The sequence below is a fragment of the Apodemus sylvaticus genome, chromosome 1 (assembly GCF_947179515.1).
Source record: "Apodemus sylvaticus chromosome 1, mApoSyl1.1, whole genome shotgun sequence".
Taxonomy (NCBI): Eukaryota; Metazoa; Chordata; class Mammalia; order Rodentia; family Muridae; genus Apodemus; species Apodemus sylvaticus.
In genome coordinates, this window is record NC_067472.1 from 70,620,328 (window position 1) to 70,635,198 (window position 14,871).

The window sequence follows — 14,871 nt, forward strand, 5'->3', positions numbered from 1 at the left end:
TCGTGGCCACTTCATAACTCTGATTTTGCTACTGTGATGAATAATATTTTCTCATAGTCTTAGGTGGCCCCTGTGACCTCAAAAGAGGTTGTGACCCACAGGTTGAAAACCACTGTTCTCACCAAAGCCAAGTGTTTATGCCTAGATGAAGCACAGAACTCATGACTTTCTGCCCACTCACTATGAACAGAACAGTGTCTAAGCATGCCAGCAAGGGTCCATACGGTTGGTGATGACATTTCACAAGGCTTTTACTTGGTGAGCTATGTATTCCAATGACACAGATAAGAGCAGATCAGAGCCCCACTTCAGACAGGTTTTATTCTGCTCAAAGTCTGCCTTCTATCAAAAGCAAAAACAAACCCTACACCCCAATGCTAAACAAGAAAGCCATCAGTGCATAATGGCCCAAGTTACCTTTCAACCTTCTATTCAATAAGAGAGGCAGCAAATGTATTTAGCTGGTGTATGGCTTGCCTTATATGCCCAACACACTGGAATCAATTCCCAGCATCACATGAACTAGGCAAAATGGCTTATACCTATAATCCCAGCACCAGAGAAAGGATTCAAGGTTACCCTAAGATACATATGGCAAATTCAAAGCCAGCTTAGGAAGGGAGGGAGGGAGGGAAGGAGGGACAGAGAGACACACAGAGAGAAAGACAGAGTGGGGAGGCGAGAGAGAACCAAAAGAACAGAAGCTGGATGTGTCTTCCCTGATTTCCTCCCACCAGCCAGGTTGCTGTCCCTGACATAGGCTCCTTATTTACCGTGCACCCTGGAAAGGCATCTGAATGTACTTAGAGTCATCCCTTTTCACTCAAAGCTGTGGCCTCTGAAGAGGGAACGACGACGGTCTGGGAACAAAGCCTCTCCGTGTGTTACATTAAACCAGCCCATGCTGGCCAGCATCTATACAGCGATCTCTGCCTCAAGGGAAGAGAGGTTCAGGACTGTAAACCGGGTTTCCACATTAAAGCTTTCCCTGCACAGAGTGAGAGAGATCCTACCTCCCTTCCCCACTGGGAAGATCCATGTTGAAGAACAGCTTCCCCCTTTTCTCCACTCCTAGGAGCCTAATGCACAGGCGTTCCCAAAGCATATGGAATAAAATGTTGACCCAATTAATCTTGAACTGCAGCCAGCATCTCTGGCTCCAAGGTGCCTCAACTGCAGGAGAGCCACTGGGAAGCCAGCACTGTCCTGTAGTTCCTCTCTACGCTCATGGGATGGCTTGCTGGCGTTTAGGTTATGCACAGTGATGGAAGACCCCAAGGCAGGTTAATTTCCACGCAGTCCCACCTGTCAGAGGACCAGTCAAGGCACACATACCATATTACAGGGACACCTATGAATCCTGGGAAGTATGAGACATTTGGTGATGGCAGAATAGAAGCAAGTCTTTCCCATCAGCTGATGAAACCCCAGACTTCCTGGAGACTCTAATCCCAGAGTTCAGGGCAAATCAATTTGATTATAAATTCAAACCGGTGGCAATATTCTTCTTCACAGTAATAAATACTGGCATGGTCTGTTAATTCTCTCAAGCTGTGTGAGCATGTGTGTACATACAAGTATTTATGTGGTGGGTATACACTTGGACATACAAGTATACACACACAGTATTTATTATAATTATTATTATAAATTCAGCTCTCTATCAGCGTAATCAAAGAAGACCTTTGGGGACTGCTGGTGCCCTAACTTGATCCTTTCCGGGAGTTTCTCTGAGAGGGTTTACGCTTACAAAGGCCTGCTGACAGAATGCTTAAGTAGAACAGTATGGTGTCAGCATTGTGTCCTTCTCCACTATCAACTTCAAATCACCATGGGAAAGACACTCTCCCTAAAGGCAATGTTTTAGTATAATAGCAACCACTTTGCTTTGTTTCTACCCAGCAAAACTTGAGAGGCCATTTTCTTTCCCTTAACATTAGTTCCTGTTTTGCGGAGATATTAAACCGTCCTTATAATTATTATTTTAATGGTCACAGTGAGTGAGCATACACCATCATTTACTTGACTGTTTACCTATTGTTAGGATGTTCATAACTTCCCTTTCTTACTCCTTCTAATTGAACTGAACATTTTTTTAAAAATCTATGCTATTAATTTAAAACAGTACAGAGATGGATGACACAGCATTGCTAATCTAAAGCTACAGGGTTTATATATTTACAACTCATATTTGATTATGAAATTTAATTTGGGAGAGTAATTAAGACATTTGTATTCTACACAGCTCCCCAGCATCTAGATCTACCCGTGCCAGGCAGGCCAAACCATGGCCTGCCACTTACCATAGCATTTCCCCATGAAATCCAATATAAATGATGGACTTCTACTGCTCTCCAGATAAGAGATTCCCCCAAAGGAGCAAAACCTCTACCTCTGTGGGGTAACTTACCCAATGAAGCCACTTTATAAACACTATTCAAGTCTCACAGTCAAACTTCAGAGCAACCCTTAGTTTGTATACCACTGACAGGCATGCTCCAGGACCTCTGAAGGTCTTCCATGGCCCACACCTAATACAGAATACTGGAATAGCAGGAGAGCGACTGATCCATGTTTCAGATGTCCTATGTTTTATTATTGTTATTGTTGTTGTTGTTGTTGTTGTTGTTATTAAGAAAAGGCCTTAGTATCACCAGCTAGCCGGGAACTTGTTAAATAGACCCGGCTGGTCTTAAACTTGCAGTGATCCTCCTGCCCCTGGCTCCTGCATGCTGGAGTTACAGGGACATGCTGCTGTGCCTGGCTGAGCTGATACTTTTTGAAGTCCATGGTTCCAAATGACAGATATTTCTGCTTAGGGTAGTTCTTAGGTGACTATTATTCAAAGGGACTCAGGGTGCTGTATCCTTCAGAATCTCAACATATAGTCCCAGCTTAGCAAGGGAGCATTGCCAGCAGGCAGGGGTATCCTGAGGGTCAAATGAGAAGATGGGAGGGAAAGGCACAGGCACAGGCCAGCATTTGTTAGCACAAAGAATTGTACGCATGTGGTCTAGACTCTGGAGAGGTGCTCAGCAGTTAAGCGTAGGTACTGATGTTGCGGATGACCCAAGCTTGAGTCTCAGCCTGTATGACAGGCAGCTCCCAAAGTCCTCTTAACTCCTGTCCCAGGGGGTTCCAATGCCTCTAACCTTTTTGTCTACCTTTTTTGTACACATACATGTAAACCAAAGAGACAATATAAATTAAATCTTCAAACCTGCCCAGCAGGCACAAGGCTCTAGGGTCAACCCCCAGGACTGTCCTTTAAAAGAAAAGGACTTAATAGTTAACAATGGTTTTCACTACTAAGGGAATTGTGTTTTACATACTTAGCAACTCTGTAAAGCAGGAAGAGCCAAGAATTTTGTTTTTTACTATTTTGCTTTTACTACCAGCAATTAATTCCTCTGATTTGTTTTATGAGTCTGATGGTCGGGTCTAGTACTCAGCAAACCAGTGGAGTGATGTAAGAAAATTATTTCAGTTCAGTTCCTGGCAAATCTTGATGATGAATAGTGAGGCAGGACAAACCTACTCAGACACACATTTTTCAGGACTGGCAGGGAAAAGGCTGAAAAATTACTAGTAAATTGCTTTTTTGTAAAAATGCTCTCTCTTTCAAATTTCCCCTAGTCTGAAGGTCTCCTTCAGAATGATGGCACAATACATTCTGACACACCTAGATGGCAACAGAGCCAAAGAACAGACGCAGAAAACAATGAGGGTTAGGATTTAACTTTCTTATTAAGGCCCCAGTTTCCAATGCTCTTGCCCACATCAACTTCTTTTGAGTATGTGCCTTTTACCCATTGGGATAAGTGTCCCTGAGAGATAGCTATTATCTCTGCAGGCAGGCTTGCCCTGCCCCACCCTCTAGGCATAATCCCCTCCTCCAATATATGAGCTTTGAAATTAATGTTATCATGTCTCTGGTCCATTCTATTCCTAGTCCTCCTCTCTAAAACTGTCCAGAAGGCTGAGTTTCAGATTACAGAGGCCCGCAGATATCCCCAGCACCTTCTTGAAAACCTTGATTCTGAGGACATAACTCTGGTACAGTGTTATAGAAGCCTTGGAAATTCATGGTTGGAAAGACTAATGCAGGGTTGTCGTGGTGGCGAAGCTCACATGGTAACATTGCTAGTTGTCACACCAGGAGGAAGACATGTTTCTCTTCTGTTCGGGAGAAGCCAGGGCTGCTGCTGGCTGAGGCTGCTGAGAGTTCCGGCATTAGCAAGGCATCTTCCTGATGGAACCCTAAAGCAGCCACTGAGTAACCCTGGTCTATAGAATCAGAGGCTGCAGAGATGATTTTAGGGAATCTCCAGACATAGCTACCCATTAGTTTTTAGCATTATTATGAAGAACTGGTCATTGGATTTTCCCCTGAGTCTTCTGTGCTGTAAACATCTGTGTGGTCTTGTAAGGTAGCAAAGATCAGTGTAGCAGAGGTGTAACCCACTCCAGAAAAGGGATAAGTCATGTAATACCCCTAAGGCATGGGCGTGGGTTCTCTCTCTACCTCTCCCTACTCAAGCCAGTATGCCTACTAGCCTGGAGCACTGCCTAAGGATTAATGTCAGGAGAGGAACTGGACCTTGATGTTGGATATGTAGGTCTCTTGGAAACAGTGTAAACTCAGAGTTTGGTGGGACAGGATCTCCCTGGGCTTTTTCACGTGCTGTGTGAGCTTGAACAGGTGGCACACCATACCTATGTGCCATGGGAATGTTGACACTGGAAGGAGAATTAAAAAATCCATTGCAGGCTAGGGCTGGTGGTGCACACCTTTAATCCCAGCACTGGGGAGGCAGAGGCAGGCAGATCTCTGAGTTCAAGGCCAGCCTGGTGTGTGTGTGTGTGTGTGTGTGTGTGTGTGTGTGATGTAAAAGGATCTTTAAAAAAAAATCCATCACATATTCCTGTCCTCATCTGCATTTGCCATTCTGCAAATATCTCCACTGCGCATCCCAAGAGTCTCCTCCGGGTCTCTGGGCTAGGTTCTTGCCTACACCACCACCACCATCACCATCACTACCTGGGCAGCGCCTCTGTGTCATCCAGAGCTTGAGTTCTGTTGATCCAGAGCTGGATAACCAGTTTTTACAGACCTTGGCTCATCTCTGTGACTTTGCCTCCCTGAATACTTGGGCTCTAACACCAGAACCTCCCATATACCCAAATCCATCAAGTGGACAACTTTATCCTCAACTGTCAGGAGTCTGACTGGCAAAAGCTACTTCACAAACAGCATGTTCAGCTCTGTCTTCTGTTTGCTTTTGCTTTGCCAAACCCAGAACTGAACCCATGCCTTCATATATACTATGAAAACGCTCTATCACAATGCTTTATTTTGAAACAAAGGTCCTTAAGCTGTCCTGGCTGCCCTTGAACTCACTTGGTAACCAACTGAGTCTTGAACTTGTGATCTTCCTGCCTCAGCTTCCTACATAGCTGGAATCAGAAGTTTGCACTGCCAGGACCAACTTCCCTGTATCCTCTTGCTTCAAGTGCAGCTCCCAAGAAAGTTCTTCCGTGTGCATTAAGCAGCTGCGAATCTGCTTATCTAATAAAGGGAAGGCACTTACCCTCCTGGTATTCCCCAGAGAATCATTGGCCACCTGCATCTCTTTAGCTGCATTTAATAGCTCAGCCCAAGATGAATCTTCATGATTAACAAAAAGCCTCCTGATTTTATTTTCTTTCAGCTTTTAAATGCTAGAACAAATACCATTGTTGTCCTTTTTTTTTCTTCCAGGGGTTGTGATCAAAACACAAAATTTGATTCTAGAATGAATAATTTATTTTAAAGTAATTTCCAAATATCATTCTCCATGAAATCATAGAAAAGCTATGGTATTGCTGTTTTTGTAGACTCACGGAAACCCACGGTATGTTCATGACTGATGTTTCTGGAAGCCATACCCCCCACTATGACTTATCGCCAGAGATATCCCTGTGCAGGAGTATGGTTGGCTCCCCATAGAGTCCATGTTGACTGACCCTAGCTCCTGCCTGCAAGGCCATCATCCCTCTTTGTATGTCTGTATGCTTAGGACTTAGAATATTCATTAAGTCTTTAAAACTGTTAAACTGTTGGATTCCAGTAATAGATTAATCAATCACGTTATCCTCCAAAAAAAAAAAGTAGTAAAATCTTAACCTAAATAAGTTGCATTTGGTAAACCATCTGCCTACGGAGCAGAGACACACACATGTGAAAAGATAATTTGCAAATCTAACACGGCAGAGTCGTTGGGCTGCTTGATGAATATAGTAAAACAGGTTTGTCTAATGGGGAAACAAGCATTACTATCAAACGAAAACCGAGTGTATCCCACATGGAAAAAGTAAGCAGGCTTTAATAATGGAGAAGCATCTCATGCTGTGCCTGCCAGCAACTCCCCGCCTGCCTGATTTTCCTTAACATAAAGGCCGACCTCACCTGTTTAAAAATAATTAGGAAGCCGGGCAGCTGTGATTTGGCTGGAAGTCCATTCGGCCTTGTTTGCATGTGTGCTTCTGACCCACTGATGCCTCTGTTGCTGTCTCTGCATGCAGGCACCATGGTCAGCAAGGACTCCGGCAGATGCATACTCACGACACCAGAGCAGGAAGTGGAGCCCGCCGCCTGCCTGGCCCTGGAGATGAGATACGCCCTGGACCCTAACCGGCAGATCAAAAAGCGAAACAAAGCTCTGCAGGTGCGCTTTAAGGATATCTGCGAGGCCCAGAATGAGCAGAGAGACACACAGTTGTCCTCAGGACCTCTGGGGGAGAAACGAGAGGCCAAGGCTGTGTCCTGCAGGGTGGCATATCGTAAGTATATGACAGTGCCTGCACGCCGATCCATTCCCAATGTCACCAAGAGCACCGGCGTGCAGACCTCACCAGACCTTCGCAAGTGTTACCAGACATTCCCGCTGGACCGCAAGAAAGGCAGTCTAAAAGGCCTGCCAGCTGCAGATGCCTTCAAAAGCCAGAACAATGGGTTTCTAGCAGATTCAAAAGAGAAGAGTGAAGCAGGGCCCATGGAGGACCCTCGGCCTTGCAGTGCAGGAAGGATTCACAAGACCACAGCATTGGTTTTCCATTCCAACGAGCACGTGAATGCACTGGAGCAGCCTTCGGGGGTCAACTGTGCGGAGCTCTGCAAGACTCCAGATGTGCTTGGCTACCCCGAGGCTCTTTTGCAGAACTCTCCCGCTCCCTCTGAGGAGCCTGGCCACCGGTTGCAGGGGAGACCGAAGCTTGACAGGGGCACTCTGGACTCGGAGGAACCCACTCCACTCACCCATGGAAGGGTGTTTAAAACAGAGGTTGCCACTGTGTATCCGCCTGCCATCAGTACCAGGGCCCCTGAGCCCAGCTTGTCAAACTCTGCTGCTGCCAGCCAATGGTCTCTCTGCCCTGCAGATGAAGAGCAGAGGCGAGCCGCCCATCTCAATGGGCTGCAGGCATCCACAGGCTCTGCGGTGGCCTGCTCAACCCCAGTGCAGTGCCTGTCCCCAGAATGTAGCGAACAGCAGCCCCTGCAGAACCAGCCTAGCCCCACAGCTGGGGTAGGGGATGAAGAACGCCAACAAATTGTGCCTCACACGGAGGTGGTAGACCTCAAAGCCCAGCTGCAGGTGATGGAGAACTTAATCAGCTCTAGCCAGGAGACCATCAAAGTGCTGCTGGGAGTTATTCAGGAGCTGGAGAAAGGGGAAGCCCATCGGGAAGGGTATGTATGTCCCCTGTGTCTTCCTCCCTGCGGGCTCACCACTTGCAGGCCCGCCATCAGCAGCCCCGATGTCCTGTCCCTAAGGAATCTAATGCCAGTGGTCAGGGCTGCAGTCTAAAGAGCTAGGGAGTTACAAGGGTCACAGGTGTGTCAAAGGCCAGGCTTCCTGGCACACTCGCCCCTGACATTCATTTGTTGGTTATTATTTACCCAGCTGGCCTTGGGTTTCAATCTCTCCCTGTCTATTCAGGGAGTTGATGGGTCTCCCTTGTGATCTTTTCAGATTGATATTTCTAGTCTTGATGAATTGTAATGTTCATGCTGGTTTAAAATATATAAATAAGAGGGCACTTGCCTCTTAGGAGTCCCATTATAGAAGAGAGCATTAGAACAAATCAGACAGCATTGGGAAAAGGAAATGCTAGCGACTGATAAATGATGTCACTGGGATGGGCATGCTAGACCATAGAAGGTCTCATGTAATAGACAGTCTTTGGTTTTCATTTTTTCTGGGAGCACACAGAGGCAGAGCCCCTCTGTAGATAAGCTCTATCTGTAGGTGATTAGGAGGCAGACACCCACACCCATGAGTTGTTCTGGGTGTCCATTTGGATTACAACACAGACCCAAAGGTGACAAGGGCTTGTTGGACTTGACCAGTTGCTGATTGCCTAAGCTAGAAAACCACATCTCTCCCAGCTCTTACTGTAGGCAAGGCCAACAGAGCTGGTTCTGTGCATCTTCAAACAGTGCGCATAGTGCACCAACCTTTTCTGTTTGGCCAAGCCTTCTCTTTTACAGCCCTTTGGAACATCTGACCTACCCTATGTTCTGGAGGCTGGATGGGAGGCTGTGTTTTCTTGTCTATGTAGCTGATCCCCATTATTCTATGGGTGAAGTGAGCTATGAGTGGTGTGACAAACGGAAACCAAGTAATACATTGTCACTGCAGCAGAAGTCACTGGGCTCAGAGGATTGTTGTGGTTGAATTAGACAGCATTTGCTTAATGCAAGCAGGGGAGAAGAAACAGCCTCTGTCTTCCAGGGCAGGGGGTAAAGCCAATGCATTGGTTTCAATAGCAAGACACAGAGGTCAACAGGAACCAATCCTGGACTTTGATAAAGCTTGTAATAACTGCAGCCGGACAGTAACATAAAAGGATGTCACCAACACCAGGTGGAAGATGCTGAACTGGATAATGTCTGCCAGTCTCTAGTGTTGGTTTCATTAATTAATGGCTTTGCATAGGAGGAAGAGGGTCTGAGGAACACTTAGGGCCCCATATATGAATTCAGTGTTATAAATGCAATGCCATGTGCTGAGCATGAAGGCTGCTACTCAACACTGCTCTGGAAACCCTGGGGATTCTATATTGAGAGGAGTGGCTGATAACCACCTGTACCTAATGAAACTCAAGTTAATTACAGTTAGTTACACTTGGTCATTCATTACCCTAGTTACATTGACCAGGATTTAAGAGCTTGGTAGTGTCAGTCAGAAGACAGAGAAAAAAAGTCTCCTATCACAGAAAGCCTTCCACTCCTGTATCCCAAAGCTTGCACAGAGCCATCTTATGACTTGATACCTTAAATCCTTAAACCAAGAACTGTGGTTCCGTCCCACACCTTTAAAACCTCTACTTTATCCATACATCCATACAGTACAAGCTCAGGTTCTCAATGCAGGTCCACAGTGTGGTAGCTTTTCATATCAGGTTTTAGAACACTCATTCTTATTCACCTCAGAGAGCTGATTGGTAAACGTAACAGGGAATCAAAAATCAAGAAGTTTCAAAATCCAAGGTTATTTTGATGGTGGCTATTCCCACTCCAGAACCAAAATCATTAATTTAACTAATACTCAAATTTTCCTCTTCCCTTGTCCATGTGGGAATATCACAGAGGGAAGCAGCCTCTAGGGGACAAAGCAGAAGCTGTCAGATGGAGGTTACAAGGCATCTCCAGAGGTTGAAGGGCCATCCATAGCCAGTTCCACACTGCGACACCTATAACAGCTCTGGGGAAGGGCAGTATCTGCCCATTTCCCTGGTGTAAACATCGCCTTGCCAGGCAATTGCATCAGCTCCCAAATCCTGAAAGTAAACATGCCTATTCCTCTGATCCCCCAAGCCAACCCCTGAATGATGCTCCTGTGGTCCTGAGGGAAGGAGAAAAAGTTCTCAGGATTTCAGGATTTATGTACCTCATGGAGGCTAGGAATGCTTGTGTTGGTTGGATCCCAAATTAAACCAACAGGAAGTATATTCTACTCTATGCTGATTAGCTTTTAATGCATGAAAAGATTATATTTTATTTCTTTTCCTCTGTGCGTATTTGGGGCACAAAGGACAGCCTGCGGCAATCGCTTCTCCCCTCTACATAGCTCAAGGAGACGGAACTCACTGTTGGTGGCAGGTGCCTTTACCCACCAAACCATCTTGCCATTCATATATGTATCATTACATAGTCACTTTCTGTGAAATGACAAATAATTAAAGAACCCATTAAGCTAAAATACCCAAAGTTGTCCCTAGGAAATAATCTCAAACCAATGGCTCATTGATTGTGAAAGATGCTTATAAAGTAGTGAGCTAGTGTCAAGGCTCCTACTTGCCTATCATGCCCAGTAAAGCATAAAGTGGTTCTGGTTAAGAAGTCACTGGTATTAAGAAGGATCTCCTAATGGAGGTACGCCCACTGGAGCCATGACTGCATCTATATGACATATCTTACATCCATATTCCCATAAAGTTTTCTGGGACAGAAATGAGCCATTGAGAGTCATGGGCCTTCTCTTATGATGTCTGGACAGTGCAAGAGGAAAGCAATGATCTTTGAGCTTGACCAGCAGTCTTTATATATAGTGGACTGTACTTAATGTATAATATCTTTGATGGGGTTTTTCATTATCTAGTGGCTCTTTCTCTATGGAGTCGTGTGTGCATCACCAGACAGTTGCCTTGAGTCTCTCCCAAGCTGTTCTTCCTATGAGACCCTCCCATTTATCTCATTTGCTTGTTCATATGCCTGAAAGGCTTGAGCAGAGAAAGGTCTCTTCATAGGCAACTCAGCTTCAATTGGGTCTTCATCAAGTAGGAGTTACAGAGGCTTAAGTAAGGTTTGTGAGAAGCCCCTGCCTATAAGAGTGCACAGTAGGGGAAGAGAAGGGGGCTTGCGGGACTTTCGGGGAGTGGGGGGGCTAGAAAAGGGGAAATTATTTGAAATGTAAATAAATTATATCGAATAATAAAAAAAATCAAAAAAAAAAAAAGAGTGCACAGTAGGGACAGGATAAAAGGATAGGACCTACAGACAGCATTTGAAAGGATGCCTTCTGTAAGGAAATGGTTGTGCAAAGATTTCCTCACAATCATGCTTTTTAGTTCCCCCATAAAACATTTGGGCAATTCACGCAAATCACTCTGCTTTATGCAGCCCAGGCGGCATTTGCTCACCCGGCTGGCATGAATGCCAAGAATTACCCTGCCTATTTCAGTGTTCTCAGTATTATTCTGGTCTCTTCTCAGGAAGTGCTAGGTCACACAGGCTACCTGCATGACTGATGCTTTTGTTAAAGGTTGAGAACAGGGCAAGCGGGATATGGAATTAAAAACCCAACCAGTTCTTGAAACAGTGGAAATTCCCTGTAGCCACTCTGGGCTTCCTGAGTTATACAGTCAGTGACTAGCACCCTGAAGGGCCTCACTGCCCAGGGAATGGCAGCACCAGCAGCACCCTGTGGGGAGACAGCTCTTCCTGCCTCTAAGCTAACCCATCCGGGACACTCTAAAGCATTGGTTTGAGCCTTCCTAATGTTTCGGCCCTTAATACAGTTCCTCACATTGTGGTGATCACCAACCATAAAACTGTTTTCATTGCTACCTTATTACTATAATTTTGCTTGCTGTTATGAATTCTAATGTAAATATCTGGTATGCAGAATATTTAACATGCAACCCCAGTGAAAGGGTCATTTAACACCCTCCCCCAAGGGGTCACGACCGACAGGTTGAGGACCACTTGATCCAAAAAATTAATATATTCACTCCTCACAGCCCAACAATGCCTTCCAAGTCAGAGAGGACCAGAAACCCATGGGAGAAACTATATTCAAAGATGCTGAATCTACTGCAAGGCCAAGACCAGCCATTCCCCAGACTGCAGCTTCTTCACTGACAGATTTCTCCAAGCATCTCTCTTCAGGCTTAGGAAGTGAGGGGCACCTAAGGCATGCCAGGTCTTGAAACACAGATAATAATAGAAATAATAAGTAGAAATAATAATAGAAAAGCAGACATGAAGCACAGAACCTCTATGTCTATACTGAGTCAGAAAACATGTGAGACCACAATTTAAAAGAAGGCTTAAGTTAAGGTGTCTGACAGCTTGAGGAAAGATTATAAGTTCTAATTCCTAGGCAGGGGAACAGATCCCAGTCAGTGGAGTATCCTTCAGCCATGTGTCAGGTGACTTCTTGGTGGTCTGAGACCCAGTTCTTCCTATTTGGGTCACATGCTGGTTTAACTAACTATTTAAAAATTAAACATACACACAATCATACATAAATCCACTCAAGGGAATGCCTCCAAGTTCAAGGCCTTGGTGAGGGCAGCATTACCATGCTTTCAAGACTTGGGAGATTAAATATAGAGTTAACACACCTCGTACAGTGAGTGACCTGTATTAATGTTTCCTCAAATTTATTTATTCTGTTAACTTAAAAAACAAATGGAAGTAGCAATCATATAAGAAAGAGTCTTGTGCAGACAAATGGGTGAGAGGTGGGCACTCCCAGCCTAGGGCCTGTGTCACTGGAGGACTTCAGAATCCCTCCCCATGGAACAAGGCCAGAAATTGTTGGGAGGTTCGGGGGCAGATTATGAGCTTTGGGATCCATACCCAGATGATTCTCATTCTGTCTTTATCCTAAGAGCAGCCACGAGCAATCCAAATATGTACAGTCATGGTTATATTGCGACAAACATTTACACAGAGAGAGTTAGACCCGGAGACCACAGGGTTGAGGATTAGATGGATAGGTGTTGGGACGACATCAGCTCAGTTGGCATGCGAAAATTTGGATACAGACAAGTTTGTGTGTGATTACCATACAGGAGACGTGTAGTGCATTCACATACTCAGAGGGCTTCTACTAAGCGTACCCTCAGTGCTGGATGCCAGGTTAGGCAGTGAGCAGACTGAATTCAGCCCAGCCTCTGAGGAGTACATTATTGGCTACATTCAATTTGTTTACAATATGCTTTACTTTCCTCCAGCATGTATGACCCTCACCTGATCCTTGACTTAGAAATTGTGTGTGTGTGTGTGTGTGTAACACAAAATTGTAAATTATATGGCAGCATCCTTGTAGCTGTAAGAAAAGTGTCCCACCTTTATGGGAATAAAAGGCTATTTTTTTTCATTAATATGTTTATGCCAGATGGACAGAACTGGATACAGGCTTTTTCTCATGACCTCTATTGACAGAACACTCATAACCAGGCATTGCAGAACCCGTGAGAAGATGAGAAACCTCCCAGAATTGTCTCTGATTACCCAGGCCCAAAGGGAATAAATGCTGTGTCACAATAACAGAAAAAAATGGAAGGGGGCCAGTTTACTTGTTCGAGTTACAGAACAAGAGGATGGCAGGGGATTAGTATACCCTATGGGATCTATACACCCTGGTGGCAGCAGTGGCAGAGACCTGATGGATCATAAGGCTTTTCCATTGAATCTAAGTTCCTGACTCCCAGGTCCTCCTGGAGTTCAGGCAAAGCCGGGTCCAGTCAGGTGATCCCATCCTACCTACTGCCTCTTAGATGAAGAGGTGTTACTGCCAGAACAAACCCACACTACATTAAGATCAAGGTCTTGAACCTGTTTAGCTGGGAAAGGTCCCAAACAGAGAGGCAAGAAGGTGAAGGAGACCGTGTTTGTGACCATGATCCTAAGAGCTACTCTTGTGGATTCTGCAAGTCTGAACAGTGTCCTCCTCAGCTCTGGCAAGATGTTCCATAGGCAAGAGAAGCGACAAACCAGAGGCAGAAAGTTCCTTAATTCTGCCAAATGTTCTCCTGTCTCTTTGCGTACTCTATTTGCAGGGGATGGAAATGTCAGTACTTCTTTTTCTAATGTTCTTGATGAATCTGTCGTGGTGGCTCTCTGTAAAGTTATTGTAACCCAAAACATTTTAAAGCAGTATAGCCAGCCGAGAGAGGTTGATATCCGTTGCCCTTACCCCACCCACTCAGGAAATAGGCTTCAGCAAGACAGCAAGGCAGGATGAGCACGGCTCTGCAGTCAGCAGGTCCTGAGCAGATACCCACACACTGGCATGGCCTCCTCTTGCTAATCAGCACAGCAGAGTCTCCAACTTGCTGGACCTCTGACTCTGCCCCTGTAACCTAGACCTGTAAATGCCTTGCAGGCTGCATACCTGCCTGCCCAGGGGACTTGGAAGACAGGTGTGATCGTACACACCTATAATCTCAGCACTTTGGAGGCTGACAGGGAAGGATAGTGAATCAGGTCCCTTCTATGCTACAAAGGAAGGGTTTCTAAATCCCCATACCCAGAGGTTGTGTACCTGCAGCCACTGCTTTCCTGAAAAGTTAAGTTTCTCTGTCAAATAACTGCAGGAGTAACCCACCAGGTCAGGGTGTGTAGGCTAGAACATGTAGAGTGTCTCCTCTGGCTTTGATCCATGGGCTAGATTATTCTGGAGGATGAAGAGAGCCTGAAGATTACAGATTCAAGGCACTGTGCTCTAAGCTTTGCTTCTGGGAGAATCGCTGCACTCATTCAGAGTCACCGAGAGTTGAGATGAGTCAGGGAACTTGGACTTGTTTCCAGATCGTCCAGCTTTGGCTTTCTGACATACATTTTTCTGTCTGGAAGAAGGCTCCTTTCTGCCCTAAGAACATGTTCTGCAGAAACATCTAGAAGTACTACAACTTCAGCAGCCATCTTAAAATACTCATAAAAAGTTACTGAGGGAAGGCCCTGCGTACTGATCTGCAGACACAGAGAATAATCCATCCTTCCCTTCCCTCCTCCTGCCACTTCCCCAGTGCCTTTGCTCTCCCAGGCTGCTGCAGGTGAGGGTGACATTCTCTCAGAAGAATTTAGAAAAAGTTATT

The 14,871-nt window shown here is 45.4% G+C and overlaps 2 protein-coding genes across 2 annotated transcripts in view; one reads left to right on the forward strand and one right to left on the reverse strand.

The window, feature by feature from the left end:
- The window catches only part of Dock1 (dedicator of cytokinesis 1), a 510,172-nt gene that overhangs the window by 250,381 nt on the left and 244,920 nt on the right, over window positions 1-14,871 (reverse strand). The gene's annotated exons all lie outside the window — the stretch shown is intronic.
- Window positions 1-14,871, forward strand: part of Insyn2a (inhibitory synaptic factor 2A) — a 54,908-nt gene that overhangs the window by 12,143 nt on the left and 27,894 nt on the right. Inside the window, exon 2 of the mRNA XM_052196515.1 lies at window positions 6,565-7,729. Coding sequence (XP_052052475.1) covers window positions 6,570-7,729 — 1,160 coding nt within the window. The 5' untranslated portion in view covers window positions 6,565-6,569. The remainder of the gene's footprint in view (window positions 1-6,564; window positions 7,730-14,871) is intronic.